This window comes from Tetrahymena thermophila (assembly GCF_000189635.1).
Source record: "Tetrahymena thermophila SB210 genomic scaffold scf_8254385, whole genome shotgun sequence".
Classification (NCBI taxonomy): domain Eukaryota; phylum Ciliophora; class Oligohymenophorea; order Hymenostomatida; family Tetrahymenidae; genus Tetrahymena; species Tetrahymena thermophila.
Genome location: NW_002476169.1, coordinates 264,934 through 290,085, shown reverse-complemented (window position 1 = coordinate 290,085; position 25,152 = coordinate 264,934). Strand labels below are relative to the sequence as shown.

Genomic DNA, 25,152 nt, shown 5'->3' with positions numbered 1-25,152 from the left:
ATATTTAAAAATCAATGGATTGTGGTTTATTTTAAATAAAAATAATATTATAAATTACATAAAATTGTATATTAAATACTTTTAATTATATTAAATATTAAAATATTTTTTAATTTTGTTTGTGAGAATTATCAAACTACTTTTCCCTTTTAAATTTAATCTGATAAAAAAGTCATCATATAACTATTATCTATTATATAATCTACTTTAAATAAAGTAAGTAAGTTTCTTGTTTTGTACAATGAAGTAGTTAGTTTCCTAACAAAAATGTTAAATCCTATTAAAAATATAGCAATTATTATAATTAAACTATAAAAATAAAGCCAGAATTAGATATTTAAAATGTAATCTCTATATTAAGTAGTCATATTTATTAAAAATATCTAAAGAATCTCTAAATAGTCTGATAATTATCTTTACAAGATCAGTAGAGAATTAAGGTCTGCTTAAATCACCCAACTTTAAAATTATTACTAATAGCTTTAATTAGAACTCTAAGCTATTTCTAAAAAACTCTCAAACTAGCCATTAATATTTTTTAAAGTAGTTATCATTCCTTCAGTAAAAATTGAATTATATATTGATTAACACTGTATTATGTCTATCTATTTATTTATTTTATAAAATAAATTATTTCAATATTTTTTAATATAAAAAAAAAATATTATTCTTAATTTTTTCTAAAAATTTAAGTAATAAACTAAAAAATTACGGTAGTATTGCTTGGATAATATTGAGGATATTTTTCTATAGAGCTGCAAACATTTTTATTTAAAGAATCAATCAAGAGATCTTAATATATGTTTTTATTAAATCTGTTTCCAGTAAATTATTCTGATAAATAATAAAGTTAATTTATAATTTATGTGTTATTCTAGTGAATTTATTAGTAAAAGTTGAAAGTATCTTAGTCTATAGTCTATTTTGAATACAAACTATTTGCAATAATCAAAACCAATGCAAACTCGGTATTAAACTAAGCTCTAGTTTTAACAATAATTTCAATTTCAGATATTTAGTAATCAAATTCATTTTTGAAGTTTTGTGTATAGATAAGGTTTATGATAGGATATATAGAAACCAATATTAAGCATGTGGTAATAAATAAAATAAGTTTCATATTATACTTTTTCAAACCTACGATGCTCGAAACTGTCTTTCTTTTAAAATTAGCTTTTTCTAGTTATTTTAAAGTGCCATATTAATTCACTAAGTATAAATCTATCCTATTAATCATTTCTTATAACTTATCCTATTTTATTTATAAATTGTTTAATTTAAATACATAAGAAACTAACTTATTTACCTGAGACTAAGTAGCAAATAATTTCATCCAATTTTCTCTAGAATTTTGTATTTTATAATAAATTGGTATTGCAATTATTAAAATAAAAAAAGCCACTACTTCCATTATAGCTATTGTAGTTATTATATTCTGTTGCATAGTATTAACTTTAGAAATAGATTAGTCATTAGCCATAGTTTAAATAGTCTAAAATTCTTTGAAATATTAAATGAAGTTTTTTTCACTGTATCTGATACTATTTTTAAATATAGTATTTTGAACTATGTAATAAATTTGTGTTTATAATATTAGAGTTGAATAATTGATTAAAAACTGCATAGGGTTTTATTTAAAAGAATAGGTATCTGGATTTCCATTATCAAATATTAGATAGTAATCAACAGTTATTTGCTAAGTGTTAACATAATCAGAATAGCTTGCATCACTTCTCTATTTTATTGTAAAATATATATTCATATTTTAATAAATGTACAAAAAAAATTTGGTATAAATTTAAGTGCATTTAAAAACTAAATAATTAATTAATTAATTACATAGTCAAATAGATTCTTTACTCCATTTCTAAAGCTTTATAATAGCTTTTGTTAGGTGTCTTTTATTTAAGTTTATGAACTACTTAAATAGGGGAATTAGTTTGTATCGTATAGATTTTTTGAATTGTATTCTTTCATTAATGAAGCATAATCTGAGGAAAGATAAGGGCCAGTGAGAAGATTTTGAAAATTTTAAACATTCTACTAAAAAATTGTATTCAAATATATAAATATTCCTGTAGTAACTGTGAGCATAAAAAAGAAGGACACAATACCAATTAGTTCTATTAAAATAAATATATTTAAAAATTAACTTTTTAATAACCTAAAATTATTTAAAAATCAAGAGAGCTCATTTAAAAACGTTCTTAATAAAATTCGATAAATGAAATAATTAGATTAAAAAAGTGAACGAATGTAATGATTACCTATTGAAAATATTAAAATAGGTTTTGCTCTTGTAGTAATTTTATTGATAATTTAAAATTTTTTTGATTTTTGCTGGCTGAGAGCTGATTTGACGCTATTTTAATCATTGATAATTTTTTTTTTCATTTTAATTTCGAAATCATAAATTGTTTATGTATTGTTTTTATTCCTAGTTTTATTATTTTCTTCATCTTCACTTTCTATCTGTTATTCAAACTCATCAATTAACAATGATTTTATTTTATTAAAATTTCCATTTAAGGCATCATTCTATTGCTTATTTTACAATTAAATTGTATTTCTATGTTTGAAGTTTGATTATTTTCTTTTAACTGGCGAAAGCGAATCAAGCTGACTAGAGTATACTTTGTTATATTCCCATGTTCCTACCTAATCATAGAATTTTTACTAAAAAAAATTTTATTTTTTAATTTTTTAAATAAAAAATTATTTAATTAATTACTTCTGGCATTCTTGATATCAATTAGTTATCACTTTTTAAGTGTGGAGTAAATAACTAAGCTGGCTCTTCTAATACTGCATTTTCTTAAGGTTCTTCAGATTTAGGACTCTTAAAGCTTATACTTGCAAAATATTATAGAGATTTTTTATTTGTTAATTGCTGATTAACTGAAGAAGGATCTTTTGTGCTTGGACTAGCAAAGTCTTCATTATTTTAAATATAGTTACTTAAACGACTTTCCTTAGCTGCTTTCTGTTAAAAAAATATGTTGAAATAATTTTTAATAATTATAGATTAGTTACATTTTTCTAGTCTTAAAGAGTGTCTACTTCATAATCCATTAAATTTAAATTATTTTCTAAATATTATTGATATTCTTGTCTCACTGAAAACTCATTTACTCCTGAATTCCATAAACTTAATGGAATATTTGAATTATTTTAAAACTGTAATATTGGTCTATCAGCATATAAAGGACTATTAATATTAACTTTTTAAATGCTATCTTACTATTGATTTTGTATCATTAATTCAGTTCCTCTTTGGCTTATATTATCTCCTAAATAATTAATACTTATAACACATTCTTCTTTTTCTCCCCCTCCTCCATCTATGCTTAAATTATAAATATTATCAATGTGCTACAAAGTTCTCGGTTGTTAGTTATTTTTTTTATTGAAATTGTTACTTTGGTCAGTATCTTTCTTTAAAATATTTGAATCTGAAAGTATTTTTGAATTGGTCGAAAAAAGTAAAGGGGTTTTATTCAAGCTTTCTCTCATAAATTATGATTTCTATTATAATTAACTATTTGATGATTGCTTTTAATTCTATTATAGCATTTACTAAAATGTTTAGTTTCTCTTTTTAAAGACTTCTCTTTTTAAGTTATGAATAAAACGATTTACCAAAAGCTCTACTCTAATTATTTTTTGAAGACCTAATTTTTGATTAAACAAATCACCATTTATTTATCTTTTTCTAGACTTTTAAGTACTAAATAAATCAGCGTTATATCCACTTTGTTAATCTCTATTTTATTTTGATTGTTATTTAGATGTTTTAAAGGAGATAGTTGAGGCAATTAATTGAGATTATTCAGCAAAAGTATTATTATCAAAATATCTTGATGAGGAATTCAGATTATCATTTTATTCATATGTTATAGAGGAAAAGAATTGTTTATTATAACTCTCAACGAAGTCTGTTATGAGTAAAAATTTACTCTCTTAACTTTTTATTTTTCTGATTTTCTTGATCTCTAATGCTCTGAATTGATTAAAATAAATAAGTTAGAATAAATTTTGGGTTTCTTATAAATTAATAAATAATAAAATACCTGTAAATATTTCCATAAGATGATTTAAATGCAGAATATTACAGAGAAATTTCAAAGAAAGCATATTTTGTATAATTCAGTTCTTTTAAATATTTTTAAATGACTTCTTTATTGCTAGATTCTCTTCTCCTAAAAAAAGTAATCTATTTTTGGCTCTGAGGGATTACCATCAATGCAGATTCTATATACTTGTCTTAATCTTAATGATTTTAATCTATCAAAGCTCCAATTAGTGGAATCATTCTTACTAAGTTAATTTTCTTCATTTTTTCTGTATTAAATAAAGTTTTTAATTAAAACAACAATTTGATTTACGAAATATTTTAATTTACTTTTATCATCTTCGAAAACTTGCTAAAATGCAATTTTATAAAGTTTTTTAGAAATATCTGATATATTTAAATCCTTGTCAAATAGTATAAATTCAGAATACATATCTCTTATCCTTGTAATCTACCCACATACTCCAAAATCTTCATTACCTATATAATTCAATCTAATTCTTAGCTAAATAGGAAAAATAAATCCTTAGGCACTTTTCCCGAAAAGCTAACTTCTTTGAACATTTAAGTTTTCCATTGAACCCTTATCAACAAATTTCTGTAAATACTTAGCATGGTTTTAACCTTTAAAAATAAAAAAATTTTAATTCTAGATATAAAATCTTAAATTAATTTTACTGTAAATATCTGGCATTAAATTGTCAATCGACTTACCAACTAAATTATTTTTTTAAATACCAAAAATATATTCGGCTGATTAAGTTAACTTTTAAATAACTCCTTGCTATAAAAGAGATATGTAAATAATGCAACTATTAGCGTATGTTAGACTAATTTATATATCTTATTTAATATTTGTTTTATTCAATAAATCCAAGCTTCTTTTTTTATAATAGCTTATTCTCCTATTTTTAAAATCAAGGAAAGTAGAAAATCCTTCTGTCAAACCATAAAGACTATCGTTTCTAGGATTAATATCAAACAAGAGTCTAATATTCTAAATAATTATAGTTATTATTACAAAAAAACTCTAAAATACAATAAAAATTAACCGAAATTTTTTTAAAATAGACTTTTATTAAAAAGAAGATTTATTTATTTTGCTTATTCTTATTATCTAATTTTGCTTAAGAATTGTTTAAAATTTAGTATATTATTATAGATTACATTGTTTATTTAAGTTAAGAAAGGTTCTAACAAAAAACTAAGTAGGAATTATTTTAATAAATTTACAATTATTAAAGTAACTCACATATTTTGAATACTGGACGAATTATTAATTAAGTAAAACAGAAATCTAATGATCATATAATTGATATTATTTATTTTCCAAAGCACATATTTGTCAAAAAAATACTTCTAAATTTTAATGTTAATAATGATTGAAGAGAAAAAGCTATTATTTCCTAATTCCATTTTAATTTATTGAATATATTACTTAACTTAATAATATCTCAAATAAAATTAGATAAATTTAACAAGTGCTTAGCCAATATTAAAAATTTTAGTGTAAAACATATTTTATTTTACAAGATGATTTTTAAATTCAATTATTCAAAAATAATATTTCTTGGAAATACTTCACTGAAATAAACCTGTTTACTTATTTTTATTTAGAAATTTTTTGATTTACACTTGTAATTCCTCTTATTTTGTTTTATTTAATATTACAATTCTAAATATTTAAATTTTCATGATTATTAAGTTAAAAAAAATATTTATTTTCCTTTAAGTTACTTTTGGGGTTTGAAGAAATTAAAGTAATTAAAACCTAAAAAATTAACTTACGGTTTTTAATTATTTATCATATAAAAATAAAATATAATTTTACCTGCTCTAAAATATATCGTTTAGTGATGATCCTTTAGGAAATACTATTAGCTACTTCTAAATTTATTAAATCTTAAGAGAGAAAATTATAAAATTCTCTGACAGAATAAAGAATTTCCTTAAACAAATTAAAGCTGCTCTCTAATATGTAATCAAAAGATATTACTGTTAGCATAGGAAGTCTTTAATTTTAATAAATACTATCTACAAAAAACTAGCGATAGGAGTTCAAACATCTGCGCATAATGATATGCAAAACATATTATTCTTTAATTGAAAATATATTATTTTCACAAAGACTAGAAATAATTTATGTAAAAGCCTTAGTAGGATTATGTATATTCTCAATCAAAAATTGAAGATATGTAAATCTTAATTTATTTGTCTAACTATCCTTCTTGTTTTAAATAAACGATGCCTATCTTTCGAATAAGTTTACTATATAACCTTACAGAAAGAGAGAACGATCATCACTTTAAATAAAATTTTCCCATTTAAAGGGTTTGTATTAAAAGTCAGAGCAAAAACATCTCAAATCATTGCAAGAAGTAATATGGTTTGTATATAAAGATTCAAAGTCTACACCATATTTTAATTGAGTATATTTATTATATTCCATATCAAATAGCTTATTAAGATATCTAATATATAAATCAACATGAGCAGGATTTTTGCTGTTTTTATATACATGTTTAATCCTATTTTGCATTCCTACATAAATGAGCTCACCAAATAGCATTGCTATTGGTATAGCAACTAAATATATGATAGAAATATTACAACTGTATCTCAATTTAAGAAAGATGTAGAGATAAGCAACAAAAGAAAATGTAAAATGGCAAATTAAATAAAGACAGTTCCACTTTCGAATAAGCTCGTCATGATAGGGAAACTCAAAAAAAATCTCAATTACTTCAATAAGCTATAATAACAAATTTTAAAATTAGGGTAATATAGAATTTTTTTAAAAATGAATTAGGTTTCACAAAATTAAGGTTTAAAACTATTAATCACTTTTGAATTTTGATAAATTTTCTTTGTTTTTGAAGTAACAAAAAAACTAACAAAAAATTATTTAGCTAGTGAATTTTTACTAAATTAGAAAGTTATCAAAATTTAAATTTATGAATGATGATACTTTTATTTAATTAATCTAAATCGAGGTTACATATTTCCTTTTTGCTATTGCGATATATTTTACCCGTTTTTCTCTTTTGAAAATAAATTGTTCTATTTTAAAGAAATATAAATTTCCTTTTCTTTTTAAGTATTCTGATTCCTAAATAGTGCAAAAATATATTTATTTTGATTTCTTAGTAGTTTGGGTTGCCAATATGAATTCAGTTACTTTCTTTGAGAATTCAATTTTTTATATGATTGAGAATAGGCTTTAATTAATTGGATTGAATTAGTCAGTATTTGATTACAAAAAATTAACAAATTTAATTGAAATTTGTGAATGAAGTTTTAGGACGCTAGAATCAAATTAAAATTGGCTAATAAAGCAAATAAAAAAAAAATCCTTAATTTCTCTCAAAATCATCCCTACTTTTAATTGCAAATTTTTATTTAATTAACATATCCTATTTTGAATTTTTGCTATTATTCCTTCTACCTTACTATTTTCAAAAAAGTACTTAATTATTGAATACTTTAAGTATTTTTAAGTAACAAAGCTATTTATTTATTCTTCAAAGAGAAAAATTCAAGCTTAAGATAAAAGAGAAAAATTTAAGGTTAAGATAAAAGAGAAAATAAAAATATTTGATCTTTACCTTTAAGACCCAATGAATTGTGGAAATACCTAAGCCCCAAGAAGTATTATAAAATGTAGCCATTACACCCTTTGCAAATAAATGATAAAATGACCATAAAGAGTCTCTCTTACTAAGATGGTCTTAGAATTAAATTTCATAGTCATAATCATGCAAAATATAAATAAAAACTATAAGTAGCTAAATAACCAGATTGAAAAAGCTTAAGCATGCTAAAGCAAATCCATAGCCCATTAATTTATCATTATAAATTTCTGAAAATATTTACACAGATGGGATGTAAAAAACAAATAGGACTAACTAATAATATACTGAAGCAATATTATCAAATAAAAATGTAATATTTTATTTTATTCTGTAAGTACTTAAAGAATTTGTTTCATTTTAATTTTGAGTTTAACCATTTGAATTCTAATGCAACACTCTCAAATGAGACTCAACTGTTTAGTGTTCATTGTATATTAAGTAGAATATCAATCTTATTGTCATGTGAATTAAAAAAAGTAAGCTAAATAGAAGAAAACATATCAGAGTGATATACTTTGAGAGGTGAGCTACATTTACATTTGCTTAAACACTATTCAAATTGATTAAATCATTAATGAGAGGGTCAATTCTAGAATAAGAAAGTATCGAAAAGAACTGCTAAGGAATATTTTAACTGCTACTACTGTTAATTAAATCTTGCACTTACTTATTATAAAGCAAAGAAATTTATTGAAGCTGAAATAAGCTAAATATCAAAAATGAAACAAGCTTTCCTCTTTTGTATCTTTTCGTAATAGAATCAAATTCTGTAAAATAAAAATCTACTAGCTTCTCTTTTATGCTTTTCTTTTCAGGTAAATCTTTATGCATTTCAATCTTCTATTTGCTATTACCACTCTAATGCTTTAAAGACATTCTAATGTTGTTATGCTAGCATTTTATGAATTGATCAGCTTCCATTAATATTTAACCTCAAAAAATAAATTAACTTAAGTCTAAAAATGGTCTCTAAATGCTTTTTCTATGAAAATACCTAAACAAATTACTTTACGCTATATCAGCTAAAGATTAATATTTACAATATGGTAATATTTATTTGCTTTTCTGAAAAAATAATAGTTTTTTTAAGCAAATTTTTTAATTCAAAATTTAATACTAACTTAGACTTGTTTTATTATAATTAAACATATATTAAGTTTTTTACTTTCTTTTTATCAATTAAATACCACAGTTATTAATTTTTCTAGTTTTTATACTAATTAATCTTTACAATAAATTCTGTTGATATAAAGTTTTTTTTAATAAAAACAAAATTTTTATTATAATTAGTAACTATTATTGTTTTTTACTTCAAAAAAATATTTAAGGCTAGAATTCCCTACCTTACTATTTTTTCATAACAGTAATCCAAAATATGATATTCATACTACCTCTTTAATTGTCAAAAATACTAAATTTTTTTTTTTGGTTCTAGATTACATATTTTCTTTAAATGTAATTTATATCTCAAATTCTTGATAACTTACTCTATTTAATATCTGTAAAGGTTAAATTATTTGAATAATTAATAAAATTAATATACTAAAACAGATAAATATTAAAAAATATAAAATTTTCAATTTAATTGAATTTAATTTTGGAAATTTATTTTTTTATTTTTTTAAAAGTTAAAAAAAATATAATTTTGTTCGAAAGTCAAATGAAAACTTGCTTAAAGTTTTTGTTACTTAAAATCGTTTGCTTTCAAAAAATAAAATTTTATTTTTGTATCCCTAAAAGTAAAAGTAGATTATTTAAGCATCAGCCTTTACATTTAATATATAATATTTAAATAAAATTAGTTATTAAAATTATTCACCTTAAGAGATGAACAAATAAATGAAAATTAAAAACATTAAAAATGTAGATTAAGTTTTATAATTTACAAATTAAAACTGGAAATACAAAATAAATATAAGTTTATATAAAATTAATTTAAATATGAATAAAATAGTTAGATAATTTTTAAATTAATTTAATTAAAATAAAATAGTTCAAGATTTTAAGATATTTATTTAAGATTATTATTATTTAGTATTTATTTACTTTAAATACAATTTTTGGTTTTTTTCGTGTTTTTATACTTTATTTTCAGTATTCTTAATTGAAATGATTTTTGTCTTCTCCTGCTTACTTTAAAAGCTAATACCACTTAGGGGTCAATAACTAAAAAGTCAATTGTTTATCCTACGACTCTGATAATTCCTCTTTTATGAAATTTATTAAAAATGAATTAACTTATTTGACTTATTAAATTTTACCTTCTAAAAAGTCGAATAAAGGTGGAAGTCTCTTTCCATTTATCCGGCAATGCTCTATTCTTAATTCATTAAAATAGGGATGTAATAAAGCTTTTAAAGGCTTAATCCTTTTAGATGGTTCATAGACTAGCATTTATTCTAGCAAATCTAATAGATCTCTATTAATTAAGACACTTTCAAAAACCTAATTTTTTATAAAAAGACAAATCAAACTTATTTTTTACTATTTTATTAATAAATTACTTTAGATAAAGGCATTTTATTAATTGGAGGATATTTCAATAACTTGTGTTCTGGATTCATTTCTCTAATTTATTCTGGTGAAGGTGCACCGAGTACTTTCATAACTTCTACTAATTAGTCTAAACTGGAATTTCCTTTAAATAGGGGTTCTCCTAAGAGCATCTCTGCTACTACACAACCTAGTGACCAAACATCTACACTTGTGGTATAATTTGAAGCACCCAACATCAATTCAGGGGCTCTATAAAACCTAGTTTTAATTCAAGTTAATAAGTAAATTAAAATATTTCCAAGCATAATATTTTTGTAAGTTATTTAAGACAATACCTGCTACAAATATAAGATATGTTAGATTCACCTCTTGAAAGTTTTTTTGCTGATCCAAAATCGCAAAATTTAAGTTGATGAGTCCTATGGTTAATTAAAATATTTGATGGTTTAATATCTCTATGAGCTATATTCAATCCATTCAAATAGGCAAGAGCTCTAAAAGCTTAATAAAGATATAATTTTATCAAAATATTAGGAAACTATTCTCTCTATTCAAATTATTTTAATTTTTTTCTGTGGTAGTATTTGATCATCTTTGTTAAATTGGATGGAACGTATTCCATGATTAAGTTTAAATAAACATCATCTTCCTGTTTTTATTGATTAAGAAATAAGTAAAAATGAAATCGCATTTTCATTTTTATTTTAAAATTGAAAAACCAAAGATTTAATAAATAAACACATTCTCATACCTCTTCTCCAAAAGAATAAAAACTGTATTTTAGTTGAACTATATTGGGGTGATGAGCTACTTCCTACATTATTTGTAGCTCCCTATTCTTAAAATTTTTATCTTAAAGAACTCTTTTAACGGCAACCTCTTCTTTTGTATCTTTAAATTCAGCCTAAAATTAAAATTTTTATAAATTTGATTATAAATTTCATTTCTGATAAAAAATAAGCTAATTTAATATCTTCATCTCTTGCTTGCTTGAGTATTGATTGATAACTACAAAAGTAACACTCTCGTTACTCAAAATGTATAATAATCAAACAAAATGTTTATTTCAAGCTAATGAATCGTCATTAAGTTTATAAATAAATTCTAATAAGATTTTAGCATTTATTTACCTTAAATACAACACCAAAATTTCCTTGTCCTATTTTGTTATTTTCATCAATATCTAAATTTTAATTAATGTTGAAAAGTCTGCTTGGCGTTTTATTGAACTGTATTTTTTAAAAAAATGATTTTCATAATCTTATCAATTTTTTTAAGTTGTTTACTCTGTTGGTTAGAGAAGAAGATCTTAATTGATTATAAGTTGAATTAGATTATTATGTGTGTAGAGAAGGTTATTTTTTAGATATTTTTTAAGTAAAAAAATCTCCTCCTCCTCCATAATTGTATTTTTTATTTTTTGCTTATGGTGATTTACTATTACTTGCCTGAGTATTTTATCTATATTTGCTGTATTAATCAATAGGAGGTAAGGTATCTGCCTTCGATTGTATAGTTGTCATCATTATAGAAGCACTTCCATTAAATAAAGATACTCTATCTTATGTTTTGTTGCTTCTTTTAGTTTTTTGAGGACTTTCACCAAATGCATACTGTTACAAGGCATTTACTCGTTACTAAGGAAGAACTTCCTATATAATGAATTGTTTAATTATTATAAATCAGCAGTCTTTTAAATCTGTTTATAAATTTACTAAAACACTTGAAAGAGGCACAGTCTAACTTAGCATTTTGCCTATTTGCTCACAGAACAAATGAAATCGAAAGTATTACTTTTTTTATAATTTTAATATCGAAGTGTAATTACTTTGAATTAATAAATTCTAAAATTTTAACAATAACATAGATAAAATCAATGAATCTAATAAATATTTCCATCAAGCAAAAAAATTATATATTTTTAATGGAGATTATTTATTTAATAGTTGATTTATATTTTTATTCGTAGCCATACCTTTTATTTATTTGGCATCTATTTTATAAAAGTATAAATAATTAATTAGTATTTATAACTAAATAAAGATTATTTATTCATACTTAAATTCTATTTATTTGTTTTATTAAACTTAATAGTTAATTATTTTGAAAATCATTTCTAAAAAATTAAACCAAATGTATGCTTGAGTAGTAAAAATTTTAAAAGATTTAAATTAATTAAATTAAAATTATAATTATAAAGAGATGCTAAAAAGTAATTAAAAATGTATTCCTTTTTATTAAAAAAAGTGTCTTATTTCAATTAAAATTTATTTTTAAAAAATAAAAATATTTTTATCGTGTTAATTTTTTAGTAAATAAATAAATAACTTGGTTGAATAATTTAAATTTAAAATTATGGCTAAGAATACAGTATTAGACTAACTAAACAACCAAAATATACAATTAATTAAAAATAATTAAAACACATGATTGTTCATTGATTGATTGCAGTTGATTAATACTTTTAAATTAGATATCACTTCATTCATTAATACCTCTAATTTCATAATTCAATATTAATTAGTATTTGAGATATTAACTTATTATATTGGAAGGTAGAAAAAAGAGAATATATCTATCCTAAAATAAATAAAGCTAGGTTTAAGCAAAGCCATTTATTAATTAATTTTACTGACAAGAAGAATATTTAAAGATGAAGATTATATAAGATGGAATAGACTATTTTCTATTTTTACTGACAACCACTTAGATTGGAATGGCTTTCATAAAATATACAATCACATAAAATTATTAATATCCCTATTTAGGACTTATAATAATATCCGCTCCTCTTGCGATAATAGGATTTTTTACCATTTTAAAATTTGTAAAGGACTATAATGGTAGAGGCTCTATATTTTATCTTGACATTAACTAATATATTATACTTTCACTCTTATATGGATTTTCTTAAATTTTATCAGTGACTGCATTAAAATACTCTCATCTAACATTAATAAGATATATAATCATTGGAGGAATCACAGAGTGTTTAGTATTACCTTTACTAAGTAAATTCATTTTAAACAGAATGCTTTACTCCCACTATATTCTTACTGTGTTGCTTTCAGTTGCAAGTCTTTGTGTAAATGAACTTCTTGTCCTATCAAGATCTAGTCCTTCTTCTAAAATATCTGTATCTACTGAATCTGGATGGGAAGGACCTCTTATTACTTTCTTCAGCAAATTTCTTTTTTTATTAGGATCTGTTCTGAGTAAAAGATTTATATTAAAAAGAGGCCATTACTATAAGCTTAAAGATAAATCGCTTTACAAGTAAACTAACTACATTATTATATTGTGTTACTTTTGTGAGAATTTTAAATACAATTTAAAGTTAGGGGACAAAAAAAGTTTTATGAAAAACAATACTTTTATCACTTAAATAAATAAAGAAAATATGAAATAATTAATAAAATAATTTACTTATAAAGTATACTTATTTATTTGTTTTATATAATATAAAGTTAAAATATTCCTATTGGGGCTTTAAATTATGTTAAGGGTGGTGATATTACTAATTACTATAAAGATTATGTTAGTGGAGATGACGACAAGCCAAAGTTATTGAAAAAGGAATCTATTTTGTACAAAAGATTTTAATTGATAAAAAAGTTGGACCCTAATTATGAGGATCTCAGATTTGAGACAGGGGAAAGAGATCCCTATTTAGAAAGTAAAATTGTAAATTTTAGAAAGTTAGTGGGTAATAATACTGTGAAAGTGAATTAATTAGTAGAGCTGCCAAAATATTTTACTCGTCCTAAATTTTAGTAAATTAAAACATCAAAAATTTTTAAAGAAATAATAGGAATTTGTTTTAAAATAAAGATATTACTTAGGCTACGGAGCTCTAAACGCTGAAGAACTAGATACTGTTTTAAATCTAGATGAGAATTTAATGAATAAATATATAAAAAGGAGAGAAGAAACTAATTTCAAAGATTTGAAGAAGTGGGAGGTAGAAAATATGTTAAAACAGGGTAAAAATTAGTTTATTGAGTTTTTAATTTTTAAAAATAAAACTATGGAAATTTAAATAAAGAGGAAAATGAAAGACAATACTTGGAGGAATTTTTGAAGGATTATTTAGAAATGAAGTTTAATGCTCACTACTTTCATGATAAAGATGATATGCTCCTCACAAAAATTGATAGCATTTTTGATTCTATGATTTATGACAACGAAAACTTCAACATTGATATTTAGAAGACTGTAGAACTCTATTCAATATACAATCTCTTCTTACTTATTTTATCTTTCTTTGCTTCTTATTTCAACCTCGAATTTTATTATGCCATCTACTAGAATTATGAAGTATTTAATAAATATATTTATTATTTCTTTAAAAATTTTTAAAATTAATTTTTATATTTAAATAAAAAGCTATCTATGACTTAAGTTAAACCATACTTTGTAGACTAAGATAATTTATATGTAATGTTTATAGTAGCCTCTTTATTTTAGCTAGTTAAACCATTCTTTTTTAACAGAATTCTCTAAAATCATACTTAAGGAGTTTACTTTTTTATAAAACTCCTTACTGAATTTCTGATAATTATTTTTGCTTCAACATTTACAAACCAAGCTCCTAGTATTGCCACAAACACACTGATAGCTATATTCTTGCTTTTTTTTGCTAATTATGCAAATTACTCTGGTGTTAATCACAAGAAAAATTGGACTGAATTTGCTTCTCTAATTGAATTAGTTAAGTCTTACTTTTCCCAAGATCTTGAAGTAGATTAAGTAAATACTTTAATCCATAATCTAAAATTAAAATAATTTCTACAAATAAAAATTTTAATTTAAGCTTAATGAATAATTTGTATCAGATCAATGCAGATTGCTAATGAATTTTAAAATTAATACATATTTTTGTTTATTTAATATATCAGTATAATTAAATTATTATAAAAATAAAAAGTTGCTACTACTTGAAATAAGATTAATCTAAATCCATCAACTTTTGGGAAGAGACGATTTCTTAAGGATTTTGATAGATCTAATCATAAGTAAAAATCCAAGATAACTTCTGCACACAAATAATCCTGTAATGTTTTTAAGAGAAAACTTTGACTTATTCTACAATAGGAGGTAATAACTAAGTTTTTATTTTTTATTTTCTAAATGAAATTAAATAAATAATAGGGCTTAGAATTGGGGAGGAGGTTTCCCTAGACCTACAGTTGAAGGTATTGAAAGTTCATGGATTAGCTAAAGCCATAAAGATATTTGGATTAACTCAATTAATTAAATGAAAAACAATTATGAGCAAGAAAAAAAGGAATACGAAATATTAAAAGAAAAATTACTAAATAAGCCAAATTCCTAATCAAAAAATGAATCATATAAAGAGGATTGAGCTTGTAATTTGTTTATATCAAAATAAATAAATAAAAATTTGTGAAATTATTGATGAATAGAAAGAATAATGATGGTTTTATTTCTAAAAGTTAATTTATTTATATCTTACAATCAATATAATTTATTCTATTAAAAACCAATAAAATTATGTAAATAAAATTATTAATTAATTACCTTACTTGTTATATGTTACTATATTACTAATTATTCAAATACAAGTAGAATTTATTATTAAAAAAACTATTTTTTTCTATTTTTCTAAATTTAAAATTTATTTTTTAATTTAATTTAATTTCCTCATTTAATTAATAAAATTTTCAGCTTATTAAAAGAAATTTTAAATTATAAATTAGACTAATGTAAATATTTTATTTCAAATGTATTCAAATTAAGATATATTTTTTGAGTAGCTTTACCAGTTTTTTTGAAATTCTAAAAACTTTAAATAATTGTCAGATAAAATTAAATAAATTAAAATGGATATTGAATTTCTTTGATTTTCTGTTATTTAGTTAATTAAAAAATATTTTGATAAATAAATAAATACACTATACATATTTTTAAATTAATCAAAGATATTTTTAAAGAGAAAATGATTGATACTCTTTTATCTTTATTATACCCTTAAACATTATAATTAAACTTCATTTAATAATTTTTATTTAATATTTATTTTTACTTTTCAAGTCTTATCAAATAAATTTAAAGTATAATTGTCATTTTAAAACAACTAGCCTTTTGCAGCGGAAAATAATTTTTTATGTGTACTTTTTAAATTAGGAGGGCACTTCTATTTGTAAGAAACGCAAGAAAGGTAAATCAAAAATGAATCTACATAATTCAAAAGAAAGATTTGGGTCAAACATCTGCCATTAATTCAAATTGAATGAGAGACTCCTGAGTGAAGAAAGGTAAGATATGCTTTCTGCTAAAGCAATTAAACAATTGGATTCGTATATATTTTAGTAATCATTAATTCTAAGTTGTAGCTTGTTTAGATGATTCATAGATTTTATAGCACATGCTAAATAATTAATGTCTTTTGAATTTATGTTGTTTGGATTGAAAACTTAATACTCCAAATGTTTTAAGCTAGAAAGCTAACTAAACCCATCAATAATAGATCTAAAACCATGAGATTATATTTCATTGAATCCACCAAAATTAATTTAGAGTTATTCCAAATTATTCAAACATTTGAGACTATTTCCTATTTTAGAAGCCCCCTTTTTATTAACTTTGTTGAAGCTTCCTATATATAAATTAAGTAACCTCAAATTTAAAAATTTTGAAATACACGTAGCCAAGCTGCAAGCACCTTCTTCTGATATGCAATTATTATATCCAAAATTAAGTGAGAGTGAAGTTAAATTAGTATAGGTTGAAAGTCCTTCAAATAACCCTATGCTTTAAGGTAAGCTCCTTTCTTGATCTATTTGTATTTAAAGAGATAAGCTATAAGACTATTATTATAAATTGCTGCTACTAGATTCATCATTTACAATGTATTTATAATCTTTAAGATACTTAATTGACAACTTTTATTTAGTTAGCCTTAATTCCTTTATTAGTATGATCAGATATAAAGCCATTGGGGAACAGATTTAAACATCTATTTATTGCAATTATTTCAATTAATTTAGAGATTCAGTAAGTATTTTAATTTCATTCAAATTAATAATATTTTTGCTATCAATTTATAGTTCTAATTATTCTAAGTTGATTAAATATCTTAAGTTTTTAAACAAAATCAGAAAACCATTTTTTATATTGTTATTTCCTATCTTTATTGATAATTAGTAGAGTTTTCTCAAAAGTTATATACTTTTACCAATTTCATTCGCTCCTTGGTTTTCTATGTTATTGCTAGAAGCGATTTATAAATTAAGTTTTGTAAGATTATTTAGATACTATAATCCATAAGCTAATCCTTGAGCTCCTGATGGCCCTATGTTATTATTCGGTCCTATCTTGAGGCTCAAGCATGAAAGCTAATCTAGATTTTGTAATCCCATTCCGATTCCTAATGCTCCTTCGTCTGATATGTTATTAGTTCCAATTTGCAATTACAATTCTGTTAGATTTTTCAAATTTCCAATACTTAAACCAATCTCCTTCGATCCTTCGGGCCCAATATTATTATCATAAATTATAAGCTCTAAAAAATTAAGATTTTTTAACAACTTAATAGTATCTGCTAAAGATTTCGCACCTTCCCTACTAATATTGTTCATTTATCCAATAGATATAGACAATCTAATTAAATTGTTTATTTATTGTATGCTTTTGCTTATAGATGTCATACCTAATGAGCTAATACTATTATCAAATCCTAAAGATAATTAAAGCTCATTTAAATTTTTTAAAGATGAAAGTCCTTGAGCGATTCCAATTGCACCTCCGCATCCTATGTTATTATTTTTTTCTATTTATAAAATCAAAGATTTAAGATTTATTAGCTATTAGAGAGAATCTCCAATACATTTAGCTCCATACTACTGTATATCATTTGTTCCAATACATAATGCCAAAGAATTTAACTACCTCATGGTCCTAAATGATTAGAGAAGTCCCTACATTCCAAATTAGCCAAATGAGCTTTAAGGACCAATAGTTATTTTTAAGCAAATCAAAAATGGAATATTAGAGAGAGATTATCCAAGCATCAAGCTAGCATCGCTATTAAAGTTATTATCATATATTGATAGTGATAATTGCTTGAGATTTTTTAAATGCTAAAAAGAATTGGTAATTTATTATACACTCTTTCCACAAAAATTATTTTTTTCTGATATTTTAAAGTCAATAGACTGAAGATCTTATAATTCTAATATTTCTAATGCTAGCTTTTCTGCTTCATTAAATCCAAATTTTTAACCTGGATCTATCTGAATTTTAATTTCTCTTTTAGAAGATAAATTATCTTCTACATCCGTAGTATACTTAGCTAAAATATCATAGGAATTAAGCTTCTCCATTTAATTTAGTAGATAGTATTTATGAAAATAAAAATATTTAAATGTATATTTTGTTATATCAATAATATTGTTTGTGAAATTTAGGAAAATTGGTTTTCTAAAGATATTCATCTAATGGTATCAAGTTCTGATACCGATAAGATTTCATTTAAAATGTGTCGTCTGACTAATTCCAAAGATAAAAACTTAAAATAAATACTGAGAAATACTGATAAATTTCAATTAAAATTAATAAAGGAATTTATTATTTTCTAAAACAAAAGAAATTGCAATAAAAAATAAAAATTGATATTTAGTTATTTAAAGCAAAAATAATAAATTTATCAACTTTATTTTCAGAATGACAATTATTCTAAACACAATATATACAAAATGATTATTTAATGTAAAAAATTCTGTGACTCAACATGCAAACAAATAAAATAAACTTCATATCTAATATTTTTTTATTACTACCAATCTTTTTGCTTTCAAAATGTCTTTGAAATTCTGAAAAATCTAATGTTCCCTTTTAAATTTATTTTAAAAGCTCTACCTAAAATGAAAAAGAAAAAAGAAAAATCATACCAATTCCCTAATAAAACTATCTCAAAAACTCTAAGATTTACCATTTTAGAGAGAATTCTAAACAAATTATTTTAGTCTAAGCTATCCTTTATCTTTTTGTTTTATATTTTTGCTTAATTATTTAATATTCATTAAAGTATTTTACATTAGTAAGAGAAAGACGATGAATATTATTTAATTTAGATATTTCTTGACAAATGTTTAAATTGTTATGGCTTAATTTTTATTAAGTAAATTAATTTAGTTGGTCAGTTTAAAATGATATATACTATATTGATAAACCGAGTCTATTTAAACTCTTAATTTAAGCAAGTCCTGATAGTTAAAATTATTCTGTTAAAATATCTTTAAAATTGTTGCCTCTGTTTTTTAAAAGTAAATGATAAATTTAAATTTAAATAGAATTAAATTATACTAAAAGTCTAAATCAAGAGAAATTAATTGATTAAATCCGTTTTTAATATCAGAAAACCACTTATTTAAAGACACTACTGTTATTTAATTAGATCTAATTTTTAGAATAAAATTCAATTGTATTTACAAAAAATTATTTTTTATTTTACTGAAATGATATTTCTAGTTATTATAAGCTTTTTAATTATGATATAGTATCGAAACCGTCTATGCATGAAAATTAGTTATTTCTAATAAAAAAAATAATATTTATAAATAAATAAATTTCTTAAATCACAAATAAATAAAGTACCAAATTTTTAACTTAATTTAAATCTAATTTTTTATTCGTTTTAAAATATTTATTTTTGAGATAAAAATTACAAATTTGAATTTAATTATTTAATTTACTTGAAATTTAGTTTAAGAATCATTAAATTAAAGAGTGAGCTTAAATCTGAAGCCATGTCTTTCAGTCCTTTCGTAGAAATAGTATTTTTTCTTTTGAATAAAAGCTTAATATAATAATTAAAAATATAAATTATAATGTACTCGAAACTTAAATCTAGAAATGTCAAATTTTACAAATTTCCTAAAGGTTTAAAAATATTATCTTCTCCAGAAATTTTATTAAAGCTGATTTATATAAATATATATTTTAAGTTTAAATTAAATAAAATTATAAATACCCTAGATCAAGCTTAAGATGCTCTAAATTTTTACATAACGAAATACCTTTGGCAATACCAGCAGCACCTTCATCTAATAATTTATTTTCCCTATGAATTTAAATTTAAAAGTAAGATAATCTATTTCTATGATTAAAAGAATCTACTATAAATTGATAATTAGCATTTATAGCTAATTTAAATTCTTAAAATTTTCAAACAAAGCTCTCACACCTTCTTATTGTAAATTATTTATGCTTTTAAATTCATTTAAAATAGCTTTAAATAAATTCAAAATATAAATATTTATTTTCTTACCTGAAATCAAGTTTTAAATTAACTAATTAAACCTAATTTGATATTAACTACCCCAGCTAAATACCAAAATTATAATCGAGCATAAAACCCCTTTTGCATAAAGAATATTTAAAATATTAATTTCACTTTTAATATATATTTATAAAATCTACCATTTAGAAATAAATAAACTATCTTAATTTTAAGCATTATGGATTTATTACTTCACTTAAATTAATTTTTCTTTTCTATAAAATAAATATATAAGAATTTTATAGAAAATAAAGACAATTTTTTAGTTTACAAACAATCATATTTTTCAGTTATTTGATTTTGGGAATTCTAATTTTTCATTAAAAAAATATAAATTCATTAAATATATGCTATTTTTTGTGAAAAAATTACATCATGGATTGATGGTTAGGGTTATTGCTTATCAGGTTTTTATCCCATTTCAAATCTAAGATAAAGGAGGAATTTATGAACTTTTTAAATGAATGAGTTATGATTATTTATTTATTTATTTATAACTTTTTATTGCTATTTATTATTTTCAAATTATTTAAAAAGACTTTCTTTCTTTCTTTTTATTTATTTAAAAATCAAATAAAAATTTTCATTAATAAAAAATTAAATAAAGTAAGAATTTTTATTAATTAATTAATTTATTTATTTATTTATCTGTAAATCTATCTATCTATCAAACAATTAATTGCTTTTAAAGGAACTCAATAAATTTGTAGATAAATAAAAAGTTAATAGATTAATTCATTTGAAAACTTAATGAACTGAAAAATGAAATTTCTTCATAAATTTGATTAAAAAAGAAAAGATTAATTTTCTTAATAAAAATAATTATTTGATATTATATTGAGTTAACTTTTTATTGTAATAGACTAGCTCTATTAAAATAAATATAATAATACATTACTAGATTGAAATAGATTTTATTAAAACTGATGGATTTAACAAAAAGATGTAATAGTTGATGTAAAAGAATAAATCCTTTCATACTATGAGTATTTTGGGATTTATCGAGCGGAAAAACTAACAAAAGAAAATCAATAAATAAATAAACAAAGAAGCAAACAAATTAGAAAAAAATTAATATAAATTTATTTATTGCTTAGTTAATTTAGGTCTGGTTTGTTTTGTTTGAGTGCATATGGAAATTTCTTTGAATAAATGTATATTATTTAATAACTATCTTATTAGAGCTTGCTTCTTAGAATTAATTCCTCTGAATTATTTATTTTTGTATAATAAGAAATTTGAATTCAATTGATGAAAAGTATAGAAGGGAAAGAACTTAGAATTATTTAAAAACAAAAAGTTAAAAAATAATATGATAATTAACATTCAATATTTATTTTTATCCATTACATACATACATGTATTGTATTCATAAAGAAGAATGTCTATATTACTTATATATGTATATATGCATTGCCTTAATAGGCTTTAACTTTCGAAATGTTCATTATTAATCGTGGCTAAACATCTGAATATTTTTTCTAATATCTCTTTAATTTAAAAAACAATTTACAAGCAAAAATTTAAACAAAAAGAAATTCACATTGAACTTTAATAGAATAATGAAGACCTATATACCATAAGAGCAGAAGCAGCCCATACAGTTAGATATTCTATAAAGTCAGTTGTACACCAAACCTTTAAATGAATAAAATTAAGGTAAGTTGTTTATATCTTTTTAAACACCTTATTACTTTTCTGGTCTCCAAAGGCACATTTTTCAATAGATACTTCAAATTATGACTGAAAGGTGAATGTATATATGAAACACCATTAAAAAAGCATTCTACTTATATAGTGGAGCAAGAAATTTAAATTTTAAATCGTCATCTTACTTTGAATTATCCTTACTGCATTTTGGTATGAATCAAACTTTTATAGGCAAGTAAGAGCATTCATAAATATTTTCAAAGTTGGTGTTCATCTTTAGGAATTAGATTATATTAAACTCTACATTAATTCAAAGAAAAAAAATATTCTAACAATAATTATTTTATTAAAAAATAGACTTCTTCAACTAGTTTATTAAATTGTACTTGCAAATTTAAGAACTTTAGAGTCTCAATCAAATAAAAAGCATTCCAACAGTATGATTTTTGAATTCTTTAGCTCTACTTTTAACTGAATGTGTGTTTCTTAATAATAATTTTTTTAAATAAATAGTGCTACCAGGACAAGCAAGATGAGGAGAAAAAATAAGAAGAAAAGAATATTTCAGTTAAAACAGAAGTAAATAATATAATCATATAAAATAACAGCCAAATCAAAAAGGAGTATGAAGAATGCAACTCCAATGAATAGACTAATATATCCTTTGAACCTTTCACCTTGCCTACACAGGACTCAACTTAAACATATTTTAATAATAATCATAATAATAATAATAAAAACATTAATAATACAACTTTAATACAAAACAATACAAAATTGCTCATAAAAGATGGAGTCAAAACTGACATCAAAGCATTTCCAGCTATAAATTATTCAGGTTTTACTTTCCCTCCATCAATAATGTCTTCAAACAGTTCTTTTACATTGCAAAATAGTAAAATTCAAGCTCTTTAAAAGCTTAAAAATAACACAGCTAATAAAGATAATTGCATAAATTATCTTTCTTCTCTAACTTCCTTAAGAGATAATAATAGATTATAAATAAATGGTAAAATATTAGGTGATAATACAATATTCGCTCATTAGCAATTCTAAAACATAGAATAGCAGTAACAACTATAAAAATAATCTAGCTTTTAATAAAACCCTTTCAATATTTTGATTAAGTAAGAAATTAAATAAGAATAAATTTAAAATGGATCCTTTTTACTATCATCAAACTAAAGTATAAAATAAGAGTAAGAGTGTGAAAACACTGAAAGTAATATGTAAGAAGAAAAATAAGAAGAAAAAAAGAATGATCCCAAAGAAACTCACAATATCATTTAGCAAGTTATTCCTTTGTTTATTGATCGCTTTCAAGCTCGCTGCAAAGATATTCCCTTAAAGGACTCTTTCAAGCAGCTTCTTGCAAAAAGATCCTCTACAAAAAGTCTTTAATATTTCAATGAAATATGTAAAGTAATTTAACAAGAAACCTTGCATAACAATCTACCTTTAATGGAGATAGCATACTAAATATTTGAGTATGACCTTGCTCAATGGGCAAGGAATAGTAAAAATATTGAAACAGCTTGTCTCTATTTTAAATATTAAAGTGCATTTATTCTTATTCTTAAAAATCCTTGTAAATTCAGTTCTATTAAAGTTGCGCGCAAAGCTCACTCTTAAAAAATGGAAAAATTTTTAGGGAAACGTTGAAAAGTATTCTTAAAAATGCAACCAACAATAATGGCAATTTAGCTTAAATATTTATTTAGTATATTTTATAATAAAAATATGTGATAATGTATATTTACTTAATGTATTTACTTTCAACCAAATCGTAAATTAATTAATAAATTCAAACAATTTTTTTTGTTTTTATTTAATCATTTCAAGTATTTGTTAATTTCCTCAGCAATCAATTTAAAAAACCTTTGCTTTTCTAAAACTTCCTCGAATATAGAATATTAATTTTGATTTTCTTATTATCAAATCAGATATTTTTTCTATCAAATTAATTTATTTTTAGTTATCTTATTTCTAAGTAGTCGCAATTAATAATAATTTAATATAAATAAATCAATAGATTTCATCTGTATATTTACATATCCAGAGCTATTAATTTTGTGAGATTCATTAAATGATTAAATTAATTTTCGCATATTAACATTTGTATTTTCCATGTTTATATGTATGAATGAATTTAATATTTTTTTGTTTTGGTGCTCCTATCAAAAAAAATATAATTTCGTTAATTGTTCTATTTCAAGTATTTATATTAGTATTATCTACTAACTTATTTTGAATAAAATGACTAATTCTAGCATTTTTAAGACTACTAAAATCCGCGCTTTATTCTTTTGTTACTTTTAATTTGAAAGCAAAGTAAAATTAACTTTTTATTACTACTTTTATTAATAAATTTTTTTATGTTATTTTAATAAGATATTTGTTACTAAAAGTAAAAGATTATACCAAAAACAAACAAAGTATTTCTATTAAATAATGCATTTTTAAATTTTAAAATAAAAAATAAAATTTTTTAATTTTTAAAGAAACAATAATTCATTATACTGAAAATATAATAGATTGAATATTAGAACAAACTATTCTTAAACGTGGAGAAGTTTTTAAATCATATAATAAATACTTTAGAATTAAATTATTATAATATATAGGAATAAAATGTTAACTAATGTGTTACTATTATTAAGGAATTATATGTATTAATTTTACATGTTATTTATTATCTTTTTTTTCTATTTTGATTGACATAGTCTCTTTTTTATTATCAGAAAACATAAAATATTACATAATAACTAAATAACTAACTAACTAAGCATAAAATCGAAATTAAAAGCAATATTAATTATTAAAAATCAAGTTCAGCGTGTAGTCAAGATAATAATAATAATATTTAATCATTTTAGATTTTTTTATTACATTTTAAAAGTTGTTAATAAGATAAAGTAGATATTTCTAATAAATCTCAAAGACTGGCATTAGCATTTTTATCCTTAGCTCTAAGGATTTAAATATTTTAAGAATAACAC

At 22.1% G+C, this 25,152-nt stretch overlaps 6 protein-coding genes across 6 annotated transcripts; 2 read left to right on the top strand and 4 right to left on the bottom strand. All coding sequences in view use genetic code 6, as the record gives it.

The window, feature by feature from the left end:
• Window positions 1-131: 131 nt before the first annotated feature.
• Window positions 132-8,861, bottom strand: TTHERM_00532570 (transmembrane protein, putative; the record flags this gene model as incomplete). The annotated part of the gene is made up of 12 exons (XM_001024378.2): window positions 7,678-8,861; window positions 5,904-6,824; window positions 4,751-5,069; window positions 4,403-4,696; window positions 4,071-4,341; window positions 3,034-4,000; window positions 2,732-2,983; window positions 2,268-2,676; window positions 1,840-2,123; window positions 1,307-1,735; window positions 713-1,252; window positions 132-605 (listed from the first exon to the last, which is right to left on the bottom strand). The coding sequence occupies exons 1-12, from the start codon at window positions 8,623-8,625 to the stop codon at window positions 132-134; spliced, it is 6,108 nt and encodes a 2,035-aa protein (XP_001024378.2). The 5' UTR covers window positions 8,626-8,861.
• A 934-nt stretch (window positions 8,862-9,795) lies between these two features.
• Window positions 9,796-11,951, bottom strand: TTHERM_00532560 (cyclin-dependent kinase-like Serine/Threonine kinase family protein; the record flags this gene model as incomplete). Its single annotated transcript, XM_001024377.2, has 8 exons — window positions 9,796-9,911; window positions 9,966-10,149; window positions 10,209-10,458; window positions 10,536-10,849; window positions 10,952-11,104; window positions 11,331-11,429; window positions 11,487-11,852; window positions 11,916-11,951. 8 exons carry the CDS (start codon window positions 11,949-11,951, stop codon window positions 9,796-9,798), a joined length of 1,518 nt encoding a protein of 505 aa, XP_001024377.2.
• Window positions 11,952-12,853: 902 nt separating this feature from the next.
• TTHERM_00532550 (transmembrane protein, putative) lies at window positions 12,854-15,565 on the top strand (the record flags this gene model as incomplete). Its single annotated transcript, XM_001024376.2, has 7 exons — window positions 12,854-13,476; window positions 13,668-13,973; window positions 14,032-14,183; window positions 14,246-14,517; window positions 14,587-14,949; window positions 15,128-15,297; window positions 15,352-15,565. The coding sequence occupies 7 exons, from the start codon at window positions 12,854-12,856 to the stop codon at window positions 15,563-15,565; spliced, it is 2,100 nt and encodes a 699-aa protein (XP_001024376.2).
• A 718-nt stretch (window positions 15,566-16,283) lies between these two features.
• On the bottom strand, window positions 16,284-18,545 carry TTHERM_00532540 (hypothetical protein; the record flags this gene model as incomplete). The annotated part of the gene is made up of 1 exon (XM_001024375.3): window positions 16,284-18,545. The coding sequence occupies one exon, from the start codon at window positions 18,543-18,545 to the stop codon at window positions 16,284-16,286; it is 2,262 nt and encodes a 753-aa protein (XP_001024375.3).
• A 429-nt stretch (window positions 18,546-18,974) lies between these two features.
• TTHERM_000532539 (hypothetical protein) lies at window positions 18,975-20,923 on the bottom strand (the record flags this gene model as incomplete). Its single annotated transcript, XM_012800095.1, has 14 exons — window positions 18,975-19,053; window positions 19,113-19,204; window positions 19,258-19,327; window positions 19,382-19,474; window positions 19,528-19,620; window positions 19,676-19,756; window positions 19,917-20,006; window positions 20,058-20,141; window positions 20,195-20,284; window positions 20,341-20,430; window positions 20,492-20,581; window positions 20,644-20,718; window positions 20,775-20,812; window positions 20,876-20,923. 14 exons carry the CDS (start codon window positions 20,921-20,923, stop codon window positions 18,975-18,977), a joined length of 1,113 nt encoding a protein of 370 aa, XP_012655549.1.
• A 1,064-nt stretch (window positions 20,924-21,987) lies between these two features.
• Window positions 21,988-23,815, top strand: TTHERM_00532530 (hypothetical protein; the record flags this gene model as incomplete). The annotated part of the gene is made up of 3 exons (XM_001024374.2): window positions 21,988-22,162; window positions 22,511-22,590; window positions 22,667-23,815. Exons 1-3 carry the CDS (start codon window positions 22,066-22,068, stop codon window positions 23,813-23,815), a joined length of 1,326 nt encoding a protein of 441 aa, XP_001024374.2. The 5' UTR covers window positions 21,988-22,065.
• Window positions 23,816-25,152: the final 1,337 nt, after the last annotated feature.